At 48.4% G+C, this 21,239-nt stretch overlaps 1 protein-coding gene across 1 annotated transcript in view; it reads right to left on the bottom strand.

Moving 5' to 3' along the window:
- DPF3 (double PHD fingers 3) overlaps positions 1 to 21,239 on the bottom strand; it is a 193,791-nt gene that overhangs the window by 62,149 nt on the left and 110,403 nt on the right. Inside the window, 1 exon segment of the mRNA XM_021679542.1 lies at positions 11,864 to 11,971. Coding sequence (XP_021535217.1) covers positions 11,864 to 11,971 — 108 coding nt within the window.

The raw sequence follows: 21,239 nt of genomic DNA, 5'->3' as shown, positions 1-21,239 counted from the left end.
ACTCCTCATGCGTTTTTTGGCTCAGGGTGCAGGACTGGGAACCTGCAAGTCATGTATGGATTATAATAAAATATGCCATATAGAAAACAGATTAAGACAGTTCTTCTTTGGGGAAATATACAAAGAGAGGAGCTGTCTGTTAGCTGTCGAGTTTGCAAGAGATACCATCTTTCGGGAGGCTGTGCTCTGCGAACAGACAGTCTGCCCCAAGGGAAATAGTGGTGAAACACCCCGACAAGGCACATCCATCCATCCATCCATCACGGGCTCTCCGTGACGCAGGGGCCTAGAGACAGAGCAACGGTGCAAAAGGGAGGGAGAGACCCCACAGACAATGGCAGACAATCCTCCTGCTACATCGGGAGTGCTCAGATTTTTTTTTTTTTTTACCTGCCTCTAGTTTTTCTTTAAAAATACAAATGTGCAGTTTTTGCTTCTGAGTGCTTATTATTGTAAGGAGTTAAGCTCATCCTCTTTCCTTGGATTTATACATCAACTTACACCAAGAAGCAAGGAGCTTAAGAATCATTAATTCATTTATCCCCATCAGACTCTCAGACTCATGGGGAGAAAGAATAGGGGATGGATATTGTTATCTCTTACCCCACGGAGGAAGAGATTGGGGTGGGGGACAGACCAAAGCCCTGATTTCCTGAGATGGTGGCAGGCCCAGAAATCCATCTGCTCATTCCTCAGGGGTGCCATTTTCTTGGCTGCATTTGACTCCCTGTTTTGTGATTCATAAAGCTCAAAATAGATGAGGTTCACGTTGAGGACCCATCACCCAGGCTGCACCCTGCAGGCCCTTGTTACCACCTGTTTAGAATCCCATGATATCCACACAACGGGAGGGCTGATTGTTTCCCCATATGGCCCCTGCCCCCCACTCCCTGGTGTGCCTATCCTCTCACATCCAAGCCAACATGCAAGGATTGGCCCTCGTGCACAGCACCCAGGGGTGAGCCCCTCAGATAAGCATCTCCCCACCCCTGAGACCCAGAAAAACACCTACACGGCCAAAGGAAGCTCACCACTGGGCTGGCTGGCAGACCAGGTGGATGCAGCTTAGCAGGACGGTGCGGGAAGGGAAGGATGGCGGCGCATGGAGGGGTGATATCTCCCTTGTGTTCAAGGGAATACAGATAACCAGAAAGTGCAGGAGCCTCTCCGGAGTGGAAGCTCCACTCTAGTTCCTGACACCACACACTGGGCCTTGATCTCCCTAACTATAAAAGTAAGGGATCAAAGCCCACTTCCCAGGGTTGCTGTGGGGCCGAGACAAGGGACACAGAGTGCCTGCACAAGAGGCGTGATGCTCAGTTGTGAGCGCCCTCCCTTCTGCCTCCAAAGTGGTGGCACTTCCCAGCAAGCTCCTCACCCTCGGATCCTCTCAACCAGCGGAACCAGTGGGGCCTGGCTTCCCCCAGCCTGGGCACCAGCCCAGGGAGTGTGGCAGCGAAGAGGCCGAGTCCAGAGCTGTGCTGAGGACAGAGGGGACCAAGGGTGAGACCTAGCTTGAAGGCCAGAGTCCAGCCCTGCTTCAGGTCCAGGGTAGGCACCTGCAGATTTGGAAGTCACGGCAGAACCACGTGGAAAATGCCTTCCTTGCCCTATTCATTCATTGGACAAATCATTACTGAGCACGTACTATGTACCAGGTTCTCTTGTAGGTGCTGAGGACACAGCTGTGAACAAGAGAGGAGAAGTTCTGCCCTCACAGAAACTGTATTCTAGTTGGGGGGCGGGGGGGCACAATACCTAAAATAAATGAGTGAGACCTAGAGCACAACAGATGATAATCAGTGCTTTGGCAGGGAAGCAGAGCAGAGGAGGGGACGCGGGGTATCGGGGGAAGTGGGAGGATGGTTACACTTTGAAATGTGGCCAGGAAAACACAAACCTGAGGAGGGGAAAGGGGGCACGCTGATATCTAGGAAAGGACGCTCCAGGCCAGGGAGCCATCAGTACAATGACCCAAAGCCGGGGCACAGTGAGCCTAGCGCACAGTGAGCCTGGGGGGAGAGCAGGAGACGAATCCAGAGTTACAGGGGCCTTGAAGGGCCCTGCAGGCCACTGAGAGGAGGTCAGCTGCCACTGTGTGATCAGAAAGCACTGGAAGTTTCGAGCAAAGAGTGACATGATGCTGCCTGTATTTTAAGAGGATCACTCTGAAAATAACTGAAGGAGGAAAGGCAGAGTGCGCAGAGCAGTCGGGAGTTACTGGAATATGTGTGGGGCCCCACCAATGAGCCCAGGGCTTAGGACAGGGCTGTGCATGATCCACATGAGCCCTGTCTTCATGGCACTTGCACTCTGGTTTCCAGATACATCCAGGGAGCAGTCCCCTGGCCCCTGAGCAGGGGGCATCCACACACAGTGAACCAGGAGAGAGGACAGGTACGGAGGTCGGTGCCCGGCGCTGAGGGGCAGACTTATGGACACCAGAGCAAGTCCACAGAGGAAAGGCTTTCCAGAAGAAGGTGGAGCAGCCTAGGCCATGGGCAGGAGAAAAGAGCCAGTCAGACAGGCCTGGCCTAGCCCACTATGGGATGATAGGTGTCAGTAAAAGTGGGGAGGAACCCTTCCAAGTTGACCTCTGTGCCCTGGACAACGGATGCTAGAGTTCTGGGACACAAGGGGTGACTTTTGCAAGCTGTGGGTCTGGTAGAGGTGGATCCCACAGCCAGGTGCCAGGTCTTCTCTCCTCGGTATAAAAGGTTCCAGACTTGGGGCTTTTAAAAGACTCAAAGGCAGAATGTGGTGCCATTCCAGGCCAGACAGCACACGCTCCTCAAGCAAAGGGCACGTCGCTGGGCAGAGGACAGACGTGGCGTTAGCCGAGACCCCCGTGGCCCACCCGGCAGCACAGTGCAGAGACGGCGTCACTGTGGAAGCCCTCCAGGTCCACCCTCCGTTGGGACTCTCAGAACAGCCCTATGATGTGAGCAAAGCAGCTGCCAGGGTCCGCTTTCACGGACGAAGAGCCAAGGCCAGAGTTGTTATGTAGCTGCCCCAAATCACACAGCCAGTGGGTGGAAGAGTCTGGACTTGAACCCAGGCCTTGGGATCCTTTGGTGCCTTTTCTCCTGCAGAGCACAGCTGTAAGGCACAGCAAAGGCCCCTATGACCTAAAATCGAAGAGGGGCAAGGTGGCAAACCTGGGACAGGCCCCACAGGCCAGGCTGGGCACCGGACAGGAAGCCCAGGCCAGCTGCCACGGTCAGCTCGGGTCTCCCTCATCTGTGAAACGGGCATGCTAAGAGATACCCATGTTCTCCGAGGCTGAGACCAAACACTGGGCACCTTTCTCTCCTCCATCCCTTTCATAAATCTTTACTGTCTGCCTGCGACGTGCCAAGCCTGTTGCTGGGTGCTGGGGAGCCAGATGAAGAAACCGGTGGGTTCCTGCCCTCAAAGTGTGTACTGTACCTCCCAGTGGGGAGAGACAGGAGCGAACAGGCAGCGCGGCGGATGACCCATGCTCTAACCGTGGTGCCGCCGGGTGGGAGGCACACGTGACCATGGACACTCGGCCCCCGCTGGGCACGCTGCCCTGCCCACTCCCGGCTGCCACCCGTGTCCTCCGCCAGCCCCAGCTCCCGGAGCCCCGCGGGCTGCAAGCAGGGCTGAGACAGCCCCGCCTCAGTCCCCCAGCCTGCCAGGAAGGCAGAGGGAGCACGAAGAGTCGCAGCATGAAGCAGTGGGGCTGGAGGGGCCTGCCCACCTCTCCCCGGCTCTCCTGCTCCGGAGGCCAACAAGAGCCAAAGAAGCTGCTGTTTCAAGCCTCCAGGATGGATGGCTGCAGGCTCTGACACTGCAGGAAGGAGATAAATGACTGGTCATTTCCCCCTGATGCACTTGAAGGCATCCATTCTCCCAGCTGTACCAAGCTCAGGCAGCCCCCCGCACAGAGCCAGATAAGCACTGACAGATGCGGGTGGGAGCCGGAGTGTCCTTCCCCCTCAGAAGGACACAGCCAGACTCCTCTGCAGGCCGGGAGAAGGTCACGGTGTCCACTGGCTCACACCTGGCTGGGGGCTCCACGGGTCCTTTCCTTCGCCTCCCACCTCGCCCCCCGCTCCCCCCACCCCTCGCCAGGCTCATCCCTGCGAGGAGCACCCGGGAGAGGGGGAGGGCCAGGGGCAGAGGGAGCCAGCTGACAGGCTCATCAATCTCAGGCTACATGCCTGGCACATCGGCATTCCTTAAGTTGTTCCCGGACTGGGAGGGTGCTGGAGGAGTCAGGGGGACTGTCTGGAGGAGAAGAGAAATCACGCCGAACATCAGAGAGCAAATGGTGGAAGAAGCCTGGAGACTATTAAAATGTGGGCCATGTACAAAAGCAGTAGGGAACTAATTAAGATGCAGGATTTGCAAAAGCTGGGGAAGTTGGCCGCAGCCTGCTCCCATCTGCGGGGTTCTGCCGGTGCAGTGTGGTGGGGACAGCACCCTAGGCCGGCAAAACAGGCCTCTCCACCCCTGCCCAAGCAGGCAGGACTCAAGCTTCTCTGCCTGGACCGCCCCCTTGTGGGGGGCGCCCTTCGGAGGGTCCCCGTGACTTGCTTGTTGGTCTGCTGGGGCACCCTCTGCTTTGAGGCACCCTAGGCTACCATCTCCTCAGGGGTCCTGCCCTTCGGCTTATGTTCCCCCAATGACGTGTGGTGGGTGGTGACCATCCTGATCATTCATCCCCAGTCACTGAGTGGCTGCCAAAGGAAAAAAAAAAAAAAAACCCTAGAGAAAGAACCAGAACCCTATTATTCCTGGCTGCCTTCCCTCCCATCACCCTTGGAATTTGGCAAGGGTGGCAAAGAGCCGTGTTGCTCCCCAAGTATCCTGGAGCAGAAGGGATTTACAAGGCCTCAGGTACATTCCAGGAGCAGAAAGAACATCTGTTGTAAAGGCCCTATTGGTCTGAGAACACCACCGTGAACGTGTGTGTTGGGTCCTGGAGCAACATGGCGCCAGTTCCAACAGGCTCTCCCTGAGGGTTCTCTCCTTGGCCTCACCGCTGATCTCCCCTGGGAAATTAACTTCCTAATTCAGTGCCACAGTTCCCCAACCTCTAAAACGAAGATAAAATCTACCTTAGACCAGGGGTACCAAAGGGTCTGGGGTTGGAAGCTGCTAAATTGATCTAAGCAGACCATCCAAGCATTTAATCCAAAGAGACACAAGTAAAAGTTTGTTCCCAGCCTTTTTCTTCTCTTCATCCAAACACATGTGCGCACACACACACACGCACATGCACACACACACACAAAGTGAAGTTAAAGGCCTCTTTTTTAATCAGCTGGGTTTTGCCCAACATCTGCCCTGCTTCAGGACCTTCTGGTGGATATTTACTATCCACCTGTCTCTCCTGCCAGCTCAGCTCCCCCTTTGCAAGGACAGAGCTCCATTCTTGGGGAAATGGTCCAGGGGAGGCCCCTCTCTGGCACCAGGCCTCTGCCCCAGTCTTCATGTTGCATGAATTGTGATAGCTGCGCCGTGAAACACCTTGCATTCGCCTCTGCAGCCAAGTGCAAGCAGCAGAGAACACTGAACTCCATTGTCAGTCAGCGGAGAGAAATAATGTTGTATGTGTTGTCCTTCAGACGCCCACGCAAGTAGGAGGTTGCAAGATATTTATTCAAGACAGATTGGAGGGGTGATGTTAGGCGTGAGAAACACATAGGTCCAGGGACACAGAATGTTTTCAGGTCCCAAAGAGCTCTCCGCAGCTCTCAGCCCCATCCCACCCACACATAGACACATTTTTATTTTTAGCGAGTAGTAAAGAAACACAGGCAGGATGTCATAGTCACAGTGAGGAAGATGGGATGAGGATAGCAAGACAGGGGGTAATCCACTGGTGTGTGATCCAGCTCTGAACGATGACTGAATGGCAGCCATGATCTGGTGAGATCTCAGAAGCCCTGAGATGTGTCCTTAGCCCAGACGAGCTCTCTGCCTTTCAGGGGCTGAACCAGACGTAGACGGTTCTGCAGCCCTGTCCTCAGACCTTCCCCAAGGTCCCTCGAGATTCCTTAATCTACACCCCCTCCCCTTGCCTTGACCTGGTTTCCTGACAGAGCTCTGCAGACCTGAGGTCAAGGACAACTCTTACCTGACGGCCTCTGTTGCGGAAAGCTACCCATCACTGGCAGGCTTCAGGCAGGGACACAAAGGAAGACAAGAGGTACAAACTGGGTGTTGGCATGATAAATTGCTTGTGGCATCTCCTCATTGTCCACAGAGGGGCCTGACATGGAAGAAAACTCATGCCTTGAGACAATTCTGTTCCGGGCCAGTGCCCCCGTCTCTCACAAATCGGGGGAACTCCTCTCCCTCTCCCCCTGAAGAAATGAGGGTGCTGACGGTGGAGCCCAGGGGAGGCTCTGAGCATCACAGACATAACTACATTCCTGGAGCTTGTCAAGGGACCTCAGGAGACTCGCAGCGGGAGGCTGGGAGGGAAGAGAGAAGACAGGATGGTATCCTAGGCGCTGGGTGGTGGAGGGGTGCCAAGGATTGATTGGTTCATTCATTGGTTTTCTTTCAACATAAACTTAGTCTTCTAGTTTCCATAAATTTAAAGCGATTCAGCTCAGGTTAGACAAATTGATTATCGATTTTCAGCAAGGTTTGCCCAAAAAGGATTATACATAATGTTGTGCAATTTGCTTTTCTTTTTCCACTTAACAATATATCTTAGACATCTTTCCGTTTTTTTCTCCACTCATTTCTTTAAAAGACAAAATAGTATTCTATTTTATGAATGTACTATATATTTAACTAGTCCCCTACCAATGGACCTCCTGGTTGTTCCCATTCTTTGTTGTTATTGTTGTTACGAACAATGTCACAATGGATGACCTTACACATTGGGAGTATATATTTATCTGTAGGATAAATTCCTAGCAGCAGAATTTCTAGGTCAAAGGTCATGTGCCTTTTAAATACTGATAGGTACTAAGCATCGACCTTCCAAAAGGTTATACCCAATTCCACGGCAGTGTGTTAAAGAGAGAGGAGATCCCTCACCTCTCCCCTCGTCCCTGTTTCCTTCTGCTGCTCCTCTAGCCCTGGGAAGGCAGCCTTCATTCACCCAACTGACTGTCCCCACCTCCTAGGAATTTATAGCAAATGCTCCAGGGACTCTCACCATGACTCTAGCCTGAGTCACACTCAGAAGTGGGCAGAGCCACTGGAAGATGGGGACCTGCCAAGGGGACAGAGAGGGCTGAGAGCCAGCTTGGGCTCTATTCACCAGCAGAAGGGACATCATTTTGCAAACGTGCAGCCAGAGAGGGCGTCTTCTACTCTTGCACAAAGCTGCCATTCCGGCTAGCTGAGGCCCTGGATGAAGGCCCTTTTCTGACATTTTGGCTTATGTGAAAAATTCAACTTCAACCGTGCGGCACCTCTAGGAAGACAGTGATCCGTGCAGCTTCACATTCTCTAGATGCTCCCTGATGCTCCGAGGTGCAAGGCTGAGGTTCCTTATCACCAACTTTCAGGCACTCCCCCGGCCGTTTCATTCACAGCCTGCGGTGGCCCGCTGGTGCAAGGGGCAGCCTGAGCGTGCAGCCCCCGTAGGGCAGACTCAGAACGGTATATGGAAATAACACGCATTTGGCCCATGGCTTGGGGGGTTTTGTTTTTAGTAGGCGTAGCTGTAGATCTGATCCCCCAAACTGGGGGAACAAGTTCGCCTGAGAGAGAGCTCAGTTATTTATTCCAGGACTGGCTGTTTATTGTTTCTCAGTGCCTGGATGCTGGCATGGAGGGGAGAGCCCAACAAACTTGGGATCTTTTGCCACGTTGGGACATGGCTACGCCTCTGAGGGCCCATTCTTAACAAGCTGGCACTCACTTTTCCCAGAGAGCATCCTCCCACAGGACCGCCACATCTCAGGGGGCTGGGCCGAGACCATCTCAGCCTCTGCCCCAAGCACGAGGGCAGAGGCCAAGGCAACCTTTTAAAGGATCGCAGATAGAGAGACATGATGTGCTGGTGGGCACTTGGCTCCAGCGAACCCCCAGCCCCGGGGCTCTTCCCTTTCCCACTGCCCACAGGTCATGACATGTCTGTAGACAAAAGGGCCAGACACTCATAAAACAAATTCTTCCTCAGTCTCACCAACAACGAGACTGTCAGTTCCCAGATATGTGAGCAGCACAGTAAACCTTGCGTGGCTTGGCGCTGTCCGCAGCCAGATTTCCCTAATATATAAAGTGGGCTTATTCCACTTTGATGCCCTCCTTCCTGCTCTACCTCCCAGGGCTATGGTAAGGACCAAAGGAAATGCTATAAATGAAAATGCTTTGTAAAGGGCTTTGTAAATGACAGTGTGCTGTTCAGACACTGGTTATGATGATGACGATGATGATTCAATCAGAGCTCCCCAACCCCTGGGTGGCAGTGATTGGTAGGGCAGACGTAAACTCAAGCCAGCTAATCAGTCCTTCCCAGGACTTCTCTGCCACAGCTATTGAAGGGGACTTTCTGCTGCGTCTAACAAGTGCAGAGTCTGGGACTGCAGATGGCCACCTTGCCTGCCCCACAAGGAGAAGAGAGAGGTGGAAAGAGGCTCAGAGCCCTCACTACAATGTTTGAACCCCTGGATGCAGCGATGCCTGAAACCAGGGCAACGCTGAGATCTAACATTACATGAACCAGCTTCCCTTTTTTCCTTAGGCTAGTTGGAGTGTGTGTCTGACATTTATAACTAAAGGAATTCCAACTATCTCTTGGGTGCATATTAATCATTTATGTATTAGTTTTTTAATCACAAAATAAAGTTTTTAAGGGAAACACTTCGCTAAAGTTTTTTTTTCTTTTTTTTAAGTTAACGTACCTATGAGCAGCGCAAAGAAGCAGAAAAAGCACTGAATAGAGAAATTGAGCGATGTGGATTCTCTGCTTGTTCCCACAGGAATTGCTGTGTGACTTTGAGTAAGTCTCCTAACCTGCCTGAACCTCATACAATAAGGAATTGGAGCTAATGATGTCTAAGGTATTTTATAGCACGAAATGTCTTCAGTTCCATAAAAGACATTCCAATTAATCTAATACGAGGTGTTCTTAAGAAAGACTTTCTAGGGGCACCTGGATGGCACAGTCGGTTAAGCATCTGACTCTTGCTTTCGGCTCAGGTCATGATCTCAGGGTCATGGGATCATGGCAGCAAGCCCCATGTCAGTCTCTGAGCTCAGCATGGGGTCTGCTTGAGAGTCTCTCTCCCTCCTCTCTGCCCCTCCTATTCCTGCTCTCTCTCTCTAAAATAAATAAATAAATCTTAAAAAAAAAAAAAGACTTTCTATATAAACGTTAAGAATAAAGACTAACAATTTAAAATTAGCATCAAGCACTTACAAGAAAAATCTTTTAAACTGATAAGTTGCGTATAAGATGTCCTCCCATTTGAAATTTCATATGAATTCATACATGCATGTGAAAATACTCGTTGCATCTCCAGTTAAACTGGGAAGATTAGAGACAAAAAATGGGAACAACCTGGTTAAAATAGGTGCAGTACATTCATACAATGGAATATTGTGTAACTGTAAAAAAGGAATGAGGAAATTCTTTATATATTGATAGGGCCGATGCCTGAGGCACATTTTTCAATGGAACGGGCAAAACACATGGTGGCCGTGCTATGTCAAAAGACGAGGAAAAGGTCATATGGATGTAATTCTTGCTGTGTGCATAGACAATCTCTTGAAGAATCTCAAGAAACTGGTGCCACTGATGACCTGATGGCCTCTTTGGAGACTAGGTCTTATTTTTCACTATGCATACTATATATGCTTTTTATCCTTGGAATGTCAAAACACGTGACTGTGTTGCTTACTCAAATTTTTTTTTAATTCTAATTAAAAGAGTAAGAAAGGGGGGAAAAGCGGTAAAAAAAGGGCAAATACTTTTACATACGACTTAGGTGAACCTCATGGTAAAACTGAACCCCAACTAGGAATCCCCAAGTACCACTGTGCCTACGTATAGATGGGGAAATATACCCAGAGGGTTCACATACTCCACCATGGAGACACATCCAGCTAGTGGCAGACACCTCACTAATACCCTCCCTTCAAAGTCCACACAGACGACACAGCATGTAGTCAGCCTCCCGCTACAGCCCCTCCTGCAAAGCCCTGGATGGGGTAGAATGAAATTGGTCCAGGTAAGGATCGAGCCAGGGGTCGACCAATGAAATTGGTCCAGGTAAGGATCGATCCATGGCACTTCCAAAAGAACAGGATCAATGATTCCGGAACAAAGAAGGAGGAAGTCCCCACCTCCAAAATAAACTGTTCATATCGGTAACTGCTCATGTTTAATAAAGAAACATAGGTGATGTGGAGTCACACCATGCGGACTTCTGATCTGACCACCTGTAAGTCTTTAAAACCAGTGTTTCCAAACTTGAGTGTGCATCGTGGGGAATGCAGTCCTCGGGATACGGTAAAATGCAGACTCTGACTTAGCAGGTCTGGGGTGAGACCCAAGATTCTGCATCTCTACCAAGCTCCCTGGGGCTGCCTATGCTGCCTGCCGGTCAAGACCACACTTTGAGTGTAGTTCTAGAACAACTCCAACCAACATGGGCACCCCTAGCCATGTGTGCACCTGCAATGTGGCCAGTCTGCAATGAGATATGTTAAAAGTGTAAAATATACACTGGAATTAAAAAACAATACAAAAAAAGAATGTACAATATCTCACTCATCATTTCTATATTGGTTACATGCTAAGATGATAATATGACTGCTGTGTTGGGTTAAATAGAATCTATAATTAAAATTAATTTCGCCTGTTTTTTTTTCCTTTGTTTAATGTGGCTACCAGAAAGTATAAAATGACACATGTGGCTGGCATTATATTTCTACTGGATTATACTGCTCAGGGAGGTTTGGCTCTCCTACAACCTCCGTCTTGAGAGTTTGGAACAATCTCAGTCACCACCCGGAAGTGTTCGCAAGGGTCTGTAAATTCTGCAGGGCCATCAAGAACGTGGATAGAGCTCATTGAAAAAATCTAGCCTCCACCTATCTCTAACAAATAAAACTTCTCCGACGAGTGAAATCTAGGTTAAAATAAACAATCGAAACAGGCTTAACCATAGAACCATGAGTGAAAGCATCCCAAACAATTGTGAATAGAGATTTTGCAGAGAAAATGCAGGCTAAGAAATCAACATGGAAAGGCGTGAGGTAACCTTGCCAGGCAGCCTTCCTTAGTCAGGTCTGCATTGTTTGGTGACAGTGGGAGCGGACATGTCAGCCCTGCCTTTGTTCCACTTGTCAGCACTGTCCCCACCACCCTGAGTCACCTCCCAGCCCTAGTAGCACCCCTAAAACCAGAGACTCTCTGAAAGCTGAAGACCCAGGACAATCACTTGGCCTCACTGCAACCCAGACACAGGTCTGAAGGTAGCCATCGAGTCAGAAGTGTTCTAACAGGTCAGTAGTGGAGAAAACTAACCAGTTCCTTCTGCATGGCCACAAAGCACTCAGCATCGCCTGGAGGCAAATTTTGGACTCAGACCCTCCCATTTCCATGCCCAAGATGGGTTCTATTTTTTACACCTCCTGGGGCCCTATTGGAAAAGGCATTCCTCCTGGGCCTGCTCCCACCCTTGCCTGCTTGCTTTACTCCACAGGGTGGCAAGAGGGAGACGAGAGGAAAGGATGCTCAGGTGAATACATGGACATGTTTACACAGGAGAATAGGCACAGAGGCACATCTTTGGGCACCATGGGCCAGGTTCACTCTCCCACAAAACTCAGCTCTATAGACAAAGGAGCAAAGCAACCTTGTCCTGGGCCAGCCCAGCCCTCCCCACCGCTCCCACCAGCTCCAGAGGGCACTGACCAGGTTTTATTTCCAGCAGCCGAAGCTTAGGATCCTCAGGTGGGTGCAATCGTCTCTTCTTACGCCAGCAGCGGGCTGGGTATGTATATAGCTGGCCCGGGGCGAGGCCTGTGGACAGAGACAGCATAAAGGTTAAAGGCTCCAGGCTAGAAGGGGCCTTGGAAACCTCCCTGTCCAAGCTTCTCACTCACAGTGAGAGGAAACTGAAGACCAGAAAGGTAGCGTGACTTGTCAAGGTCACACAGCTGGTTGACGGTAGAACAGAGACAGTATCTAGGTCATCTGACCCCAGGACCCTTGCCCTGTCTGCTCCACCATGCTGTCTCTGTAAGCCCAGGACCATCATCACCATGACCAAGACAGTTTTGCTCTCCTGGTCTGGGGAGATCAGAGGGACCTCTTCAGATTCAACCTCACGACAGTGTTTCCAAGGCAGTAGACCTCCAGCTACTACCCATCAACTGCTCCTCTATACAGGTCCAGGTAAAGCAGGTTCTCTTCCAGGCAAAGCAGCAAAAGTCAGTCTGCCTACCTATAGATGGTCTGGACTGGGAAGCATTTCAAGGAAACAGGATCAAGGATCCATATCTCCTACCCACTGACTTTCTCCACCCACTGTTAGCTACTGGCATCTTGCTGAAGCCAATGCAAGCCCCAAGAACCTCCAACAGAATATAAGCCTACTCTGGTGACCAGGCTCCTCGGCCTGCAGAGCCAGCATACTTCTACATCCCTGCCCACTTGCCTGGGCCTTACAGAAAAAAATGGACAAGAGTCCAGTGGCTGGGCTTATATGCCAACCACACTGTCTCTCAAGAGTCTCCATTTAGATTTGGCCTTTGGCACCAAAGTTCTACACGAGCACCATCTGTCATAACAACCACAGATAGATAAATGGGGCATGTGACAACCATTAGGCCCATGTGGGAAGGTCACTTCCTAGACCTAGGACCACAGGGATAGAAAATATCAGGACCCTATTTCCATCGGCTGTCTGCCATTTGGGGACCTTTTGCAGAGACAATCTACCAAAGTTTCACTGCTATATATCCATTTCTCCATTTTTCATTTTTACTAGTCATCTCTACCCATTTATTGGTTTGGGTCCAAAGCAGAGGCAACTATTCCAGTACTAAAGGAAGCAAAATTGTCAAATTCTCTTTAAGTGCTAAGTTTCATTTTTAATCACATAGCTTCTCCCACAGGTTGCAAGGCTATGAAGAAGTTGGAGGTCCCCACCGCGACCCTATTCGGGTTCTCAGAAACCATTAAGGATCATGGAGCCTAGAAGCTCCAGAAAAATCTCTGATGTCATGAGCTAAGGGATTTTCATGTCCAAGAGTCATCCTAATGCTTAATTTTGTTGATAGCTTCATAGCTTCTGCACAGTAGGAGGATCCCAAAGCTCTGAGCTCCCTGTGCTCTAAGGACCAGCCTTGTGGTTGATTTGGAGAAGACCAAATGAATCAAAGTAATATTGCTCTCCCTTCCATGGAAGGTCCAGTTTTGACCTCTCTTTGAGGGAAGGCATCACTGGGAACAGTTTGATGTTTCTGGTGTGATTCACTCCAGGACCATGTCATCTCTGACCCTAGAATTCCTGGATGGCTGCATTGATTCTGGTCCCTTGAGCCACCTCTGAAGCTGGTATGCCCCAGGATCCCAACAGAGGCCAAGTACAAGGGCAGACCCAGTACTCTACAACCCAGAACTGGCCCCACAAATCCCCACTCATCTTGGGTTAGTGATTCTTAATCCAGACTGAACCCAAAAATCCAGACTGAACCTGGAGAACTTCTTAATAACATCAAGGCCAAAAATTCATGCCCAAACTACCCAATCTGAATGTAATAGGTGGAGGAATTAGGCCAACTATTTTTTAAAGAACCTTATAGATTGTTCCAATGTCTGGCCAAGAACCCCTGGGTGTCTAAGCATCATCTAGTTACTGCCTGGATATTCTCTCTAATGTATCAAGATTAGTTTCATGGCCTTCCCAAAAGCATCTCAAGGTTCCAGTGTTTCCCCCAACATGTTGTCATTAATTTCCTGCTCATTATAAGACCCAGGATGACAGGAACTATGTCCATCTCTAGTATCCCTAATACTTGGCACAGTGCCTGGTAGGCATATTCAAGAAGTACTTACCAAATGAATTCAACCAGAACTGAATCAGATTCAGAAATGCAGGAAGCAAATGACCTGCTATTCCTGGTTCCAGGATACTCATCCACCCACATCCAAACCAGCCAAGAGGGACCCCAGAGGTGGGGCCAGGAGGTGAGTACAGAATCCACCCTAAGATGGCAGTCTCTGTGCCTTAGGCTCCTTCTTGCCCCACAGACTGCTTCATAGTATTTCCAACCTGACCAAGAGCAGGTGAGTAAGAAAGGACTGGTCCAGACAGCACTCGAAAGATCTAAATGACAAGAGGTCAAAACTGTCAACACTTGCCCAGGGCCTCTGCCCTCCCTGAGACCTGGTCACTGCACTTGTTGGTCAGCAGCATCAATGCAGCCTTGGGCTGTTCAGTTTATAGCTGCAGACCCACTCACCCACCCACTTGGTAGTAGGTAGTTCGAATGGCCAGAAGAGGGGACTGTTTTTATATCATTCTTTAACTTTCTCTGATGGATTACAGAAGGCCCGCGGTGCAGAGGAAGAGCACATGAGTCCTCATACCACCACTCCTATAATCTTGGAAATATCACCACACATTTCTGAGCCTGTCTCCTTACCCAGAAGATAAGAATGTTAACAATACCTACCTTACAGAGGCTGTTGCGGGGATTAGCTTATATTCAAGAAGAAGCTCTTTATAACCATGAAGCCTTGTGCAAATGTCAGTTATTAATTATTGTGAGTTGGCTGATTTAGATGAGTCTGGACTCGACAGCCATGTGGCATGACAAGGCCGCCACCCTGCGTGCCCATGTTGCTCTTTGCTCCTTTAGCCATGAGGGTAGAAACAGGCCTCTCTTTGATGTCTGCCTTGACTCCACCTCATCTCAACAAGCAAATGGCCCCAAGAACTCTCTCGGGGCTCCAGCCCCCCTTCCTTGCCCTCCTCCCTAGGCTGACAAGCACCAGGGTGCCTTTATAGGGCCAATGCATTCAGCCCCGGAGTTCCACTTATAGAGGGACGAGCAGAGCCCTGTGAGAGTTATGTTGTTTATCTCATTAGAACAGGAGGCACATAACTCAAAGCCTGTGTGTGTGGTAGATGGAAGAGGGAGGAAAGGGGGGGGACCCACAGCTGCAGCCAGGGAAATTAACCTGAAGGAGTGAGCGTGGGGCTAGGGGGGCTGTGGGGGGGGGGGGAAGGAGGCGGGAGGGGGGGGGGGGGGGGGGGGGGGGGGAACTAGTCTTCCCTGGTAACCAAGGCCACAGCTACCCCTCCATGCACATACCCCACTAAGCAAGCTGCTTTTCTGTCCCTTTGAGCTGCAACTCCAGCTGTACCACCCGTACTCAGATGCCAGCCCAGGCATCACACACACACACACACACATACACACGAACTCACACACTGGCTGGAGGGAGAGCTGTCTCCACAGAAAAAAACAGCAGGATGGGCTTTGATGCCTGGATGGTCAGCAGACTCCAGACAAGTCGCTTGTTACCAGCATTGACCAAATCACCAGGTGGATCCTAAGTGTCAGGACTATTTCTGACAGACACAGCATAAGCTATTAAGAATTCAGAAGAAGGGGGCGCCTGGGTGGCTCAGTTGGTTAAGCGACTGCCTTCGGCTCAGGTCATGATCCTGGAGTCCCTGGATCGAGTCCCGCGTCGGGCTCCCTGCTCGGCAGGGAGTCTGCTTCTCCCTCTGACCCTCCCCCCTCTCATGTGCTCTCTGTCTCTCTCATTCTCTCTGTCTCAGATAAATAAATAAAATCTTAAAAAAAAAAAAAAGAATTCAGAAGAAGGGGCACCCGGGTGGCTCAGATGGTTAAACGTCTGCCTTCGGCTCAGGTCAGGATACCAGGGTCCTGGGATCGAGTCCCGCATCGGGCTCCCTGCTAGGCGGGGTGCCTGCTTCTCCCTCTGCCTCTGCCTCTCTCTCTCTCTCTCTCTCTCTCTCTCTCTCTCTCTGACTCTCATGAATAAATAAATAAAACTTTAAAAAAAAAAAGAATTCAGAAGAAGTGGGACAGAAAAGAGAAGGAAGGATGATAGGGGATAGGATCAGGGTTTGAAAAGAAGAAAAGAACTGAAGTAACTTCCTCTTCCCCCAGCCAGAGTTGAGCGGTGGCAGCTCAAGCCCACCGTGCCGCCTCTCAGAGAGGTGGGCCAGCAGCTGCCGCCGAACACACCCTGCGACAGAAACCTCACTACTTCACAGGACAGACTGCCTGTGGTTGGTCAACTCTTATTGTGATAAACAGTTTCGCTTCACCCTTATTTTGAATCAAAATCTACCTTCCTGTAACTTATGCCAATTTGTCCACTCTCGGTCCCCAGGGTGGACAGGTGTCACCTGTATCCCAACCATCTGTCCCATCCGCCCACTTGGGTTTGAAGGACAGCCAACGAGAGGCTGAGGAACCGGAGGGGATGGGAGTTACAGGAAAGAGGCAGTGACCACACCTGCTCAGAACAGGGGTAACAGGATTCAAGTTTCCAAATTAAGAATCCAAACACTGCTTCCCTTTCATCATCTCCCCCTTGCCCACCCCCTACTGGACAGGAAAGGGATGGAACAGCAGGCTGCTCTTCAGACCATCACTGCCATTAAAGAGCTCCTCTGCATGTTGTTCCTACCACATGCCTCCACAATGGGTCACCAACAGCCCCCATATTTATAAACAGATAATGACAAAAGCCAGGGGTTCTTCCCCAAGACTGGGCATCAGAACTGCATAAGTAGTTATTGAAAAGGGCAGATGCCTGGACTCCAGCCCAATCCTACTAAACCAGAACATCAGAGATAACCAAGGCAATTGTTGTTTGAAAAACTCCTACATAAGGATGCTACTAGATCAACTCTTACTCATATTTATATTCCCAGGGCCCAGGACATAATAGGTGCTCCATTAATGTTTGCGGTTGAAAACACCAATTTGGACCAACTCTACAGAGCTGGAGGGATGAGCGGTAAGTCCAGAGGTAGGGCTTGAGGAGTGGGCAAGACGTATTTCACAAGCACTTACACCCATGATATTTCCTGCTTCTCTGCCCTCCCCTCTCCTCTTGGCTTATTTAAAAGTTGTCCTAAAAAAAAAAATAAAATAAAATAAAAAAATAAAAGTTGTCCTGACTTTGTGGACCACCTATTCAGTGAAGCCCCCTTCAAGCATCCCAGGTCTCAGTGCGTTTTCTTTTCCCTGAAAGCCTGAAGTCCTGGGCGCTAGGCACAACACCCCAGCCCTCAGCACAGCTCTCTATCTGGCTCACCAACCATCCCTTCCAACCACCCTTCCCATTCTTCTCCATAAGCTAGCTTCTCTCTCTAACATTCAATTCTAATGTCCCATGTACCAAGACTATCCTGGTAAGGTAGGCCTCAAATCCAGTATGCCTCCTGCCCCTTCTGGCCCAGAGCTTCCCAAGCCCCTCACTGGCCCCATCACGCTCAAAAACTGACACAGTAACAATAGCTAACATTTACTGAGCTCTTACTCTGTCCTAGGCTAGTACCTCACACTCACTGTTATCTCACCACGACAACAATCCTATGAGAAAGGACAAGGACAGTAAGGCTAACAATGATTAAGTACCTGGCACAGGGTCATACAATTCAAAGGGTAATCTAGTCCACAGCCCACACTCAAAACCTCTCCACTAACCTAACTCCCCACCAAGCCATCCCATTACTGGTCCACACACAGCATGCTTGAACCTCTGAGTCCTTCCCTTGGGAAAGCAGCTCCTTACACCAAAACTATCAGGAAAATATCCCCCAGCCCTCCCACTCACCCCCATCAAGCCATTTCTTGTGGAATTTACTTTTCCTTTCCTTCCACATCACCAACTAAAACTGCTCATGGAGAAATGCATCCTGATAATATAAAAGCATTGTTGAGAGGCACATAAAATGTGTGGGGAACCACTACATACCTTCTAAATTCAACAGAAAAAGAAATTTTAAGAATAATAGCATTATAATGTGAGAAGGGAGCTTAAACATTATTGGGTCTGACTCTTACCCAATACAAGAATCACCTCTCCAACATCCCTGACAAGAGCCTCCACCCTGGCCTTCATTTCAATAATTCTAGTCCTCACCCTTTCATGGAGCAGTCTACTGTGCTACTGAAATATTGTGTTAGAAATATGCGTACCAATCTGATCCACCACTGGTAAGAATGCAAAGTGGCAAAACCCTATGAAGGGAAATTTAGCATATCTAGCAAAACTGCATATGTATTTGCCCTTTGGCCCTGCATTTCCACTTCCAGGTATCTATATCACAGATTCATATGCAAAAATGCAAAAACACAAAAATATGTATTCATTGTATCATTTTTAATACTAGAAAAAGACTGGAAATAATCCAATGTCCATCTATAGGGAACTGGCTGAATAAACAATAGGATATACACACAATGGACTATTATGAAGCTATTGAGACATAGAGGGAGGGAACTATATCCTGCAATGGAGTGAAAAAAGCAAGGTGGAGAATAGTGTATATAACATACTATCATTTATCTAACAAATGGGGATACACACACATATATATGTACATAAATACATATGTCATACGTTCACATAGTTTTTTAAAAACCAAAAGCTTAGAAAAAATTTACTTAGAGAAAGAACAAAAACAAAATAATAGTAACAAGGAGAAGAGGAAGTTGCCTATAGAAACAAGAAAGGGACAGAGTAAAACTACAGAGACAGAACAAGACTTTCTCTGATTACACCATGCTTTATTGATATGACTTTAGAACCATGTGAATATTTTATACAGTTAAATTAAAAAAGCAAACATCTGCTTCTGGCTAGAAGGGAGTATCAAGGATCATATTTACTCTCCTACATGAAGAGAAAGAAAATACGAAACAAAATTCTCAAGACCATGGACATCAGGAAATGAAGGACAGTGATGCCTGAAACACTGGAAATGAACAAGATAAGCCCTATAATTGCCCCAGTTTACTACCTCAAGAGAGCTTCCAGATTGCAGCACAGGGAAGAGGAACACAGATGGAAACCAAGAGACTCTCTGAGTCTGAGTGAAAAGAAAGAGCTGAGAGTCTGGGGAGACCAAGGTGACTAGAATTCAAGAAACAGAATAGGAAACAGAAGAGAGCTGCACAGAGAAAGAACTTTGGAGATCACAGAGAGTCCCCTTTGAGTATTCAATTCAGTACTAATCAGTGCATGCTTGTGAGGAAGCTACTCAATGTTGAAGAAAGAACCACCCAGTAAGAATAGAAATAAGAGTGCCTAGTGTGCAAAGGGGCTGGAAACAGTCTGTTCCCACCAGCATGTTAGAAAGGCCTCATAATTCATGGAGTACCGGGTAGAGTCAGAGAAGAGTCTTACGTCTCTGACAGGGAATATTTAGCCCTAGACTAAGCACTGCTCCAGTATCACCTAAAGATCAAACTGTTGCCAAGTCACTTGAATGTCCCAAAACAAAACTCCAGAATATTTATAGGAATAAATGATATAGACAGCACCGACAAGGTAAAATTCATGATGTCTGGCATCCAATCCAAAATTACAGGGCATATAAAAGGGAGCAGAAAAATATGACCTATAATGAGAAGGAAAGAATCAATTAAAACCAATCCAGAATTGATACTGACAGTAAAATTAGCAGCAAGAACATGAAAACAGTTATCATTTGTATTCCATATGTTCAAAAGATAAGTCAATAATGGATTTTTTTTTTTTATTTGAGAGAGAGAATGAGAGACACAGAGCATGAGAGGGAGGAGGGTCAGAGGGAGAAGCAGACTCCCTGCCGAGCAGGGAGCCCGATGCGGGACTCGATCCCGGGACTCCAGGATCATGACCTGAGCCGAAGGCAGTCGCTTAACCAACTGAGCCACCCAGGCGCCCAATAATGGATTTTGTTAAGGATTCAAATGTAACTTCTAGAAATGAAAACTACAATGTGTGAGATTTAAAAAAAATACTGAATGGGACACATGAAAAAGAGCTCAATATCGCTCGGCATCAGGGAAATCCAAATCAAAACCTCAATGAGCTACCACCCCACACCAGTCAGAATGGCTAAAATTAACAAGTCAGGAAATGACAGATGTTGGTGGGGATGCGGAGAAACGGGAACCCTCCTACACTGTTGGTGGGAATGCAAGCTGGTGCAGCCACTCTGGAAAACTGTATGGAGGTTCCTCAAAAAGTTGAAAATAGAGCTACCATATGATCCAGCAATTGCACTACTGGGTATTTACCCCAAAGATACAAAAGTAGGGATCTGAAAGGGTACATGCACCCCGATTTTTATAACAGCAATGTCCACAATAGCCAAACTGTGGAAAGGGCCAAGATGTCCATCGACAGATGAATGGATAAAGAAGATGTGGTATATGTATACAATGGAATATTATGTAGCCATCAAAAGGAATGAGATCTTGCCATTTGAAACAACGTGGATGGAACTGGAGGGTATTATGCTGAGCGAAATAAGTCAAACAGAGAAAGACATGTATCATATGACCTCACTGATATGAGGAATTCTTAATCTCAGGAAACAAACTGAGGGTTGCTGGAGTGGGGGGTGGGGTGGGAGGGATGGGGTGACTGGGTGATAGACGCTGGGGAGGGTATGTGCTCTGGTAAGTGCTGTGAATTGTGCAAGACTGTTGAATCTCAGATCTGTACCTCTGAAACAAATAATGCAATATATGTTAAGAGAAAAAAAAAAGAAGAAGAAGAAGATAGCAGGAGGGGAAGAATGAAGGGGGGGAAATCGGAGGGGTAGACGAACCATGAGAGATGATGGACTCTGAAAAACAAACTGAGGGTTCTAGAGGGGAGGGGGGTGGGAGGATGGGTTAGCCTGGTGATGGGTATTGAAGAGGGCACGTTCTGCATGGAGCACTGGGTGTTATGCACAGACAATGAATCATGGAACACTACATCTAAAACTAATGATGTAATGTATGGGGATTAACATAACAATAAAAAATAATAATAATTAAAAAATACTGAATGGGATTAATGTCAGATTAAATCGACATTGCAGAAGAAAAAAATTGGTGCACTTGAAAGTGCAACAATAGAAACTATCCAAAATGAAAACCATGGGAAAAAGAGAATTTTTCTAGAACAGCCTAGTGAGCTGTGGGACAACTTCAAAAAGCCTAATATATGTGTAATTCAAGTCCCCAAAGAGGAAAAAGGGAAGAAAAAATATTTGTAGAAATAATGGCTAGAAATTTTCAAAATTTAATGA

Source organism: Neomonachus schauinslandi, chromosome 9, assembly GCF_002201575.2.
Source record: "Neomonachus schauinslandi chromosome 9, ASM220157v2, whole genome shotgun sequence".
In the NCBI taxonomy this organism is placed as follows: Eukaryota; Metazoa; Chordata; class Mammalia; order Carnivora; family Phocidae; genus Neomonachus; species Neomonachus schauinslandi.
Note: the sequence above shows the minus strand (reverse complement) of the source record. Positions and strands in the feature narration are given on the sequence as shown.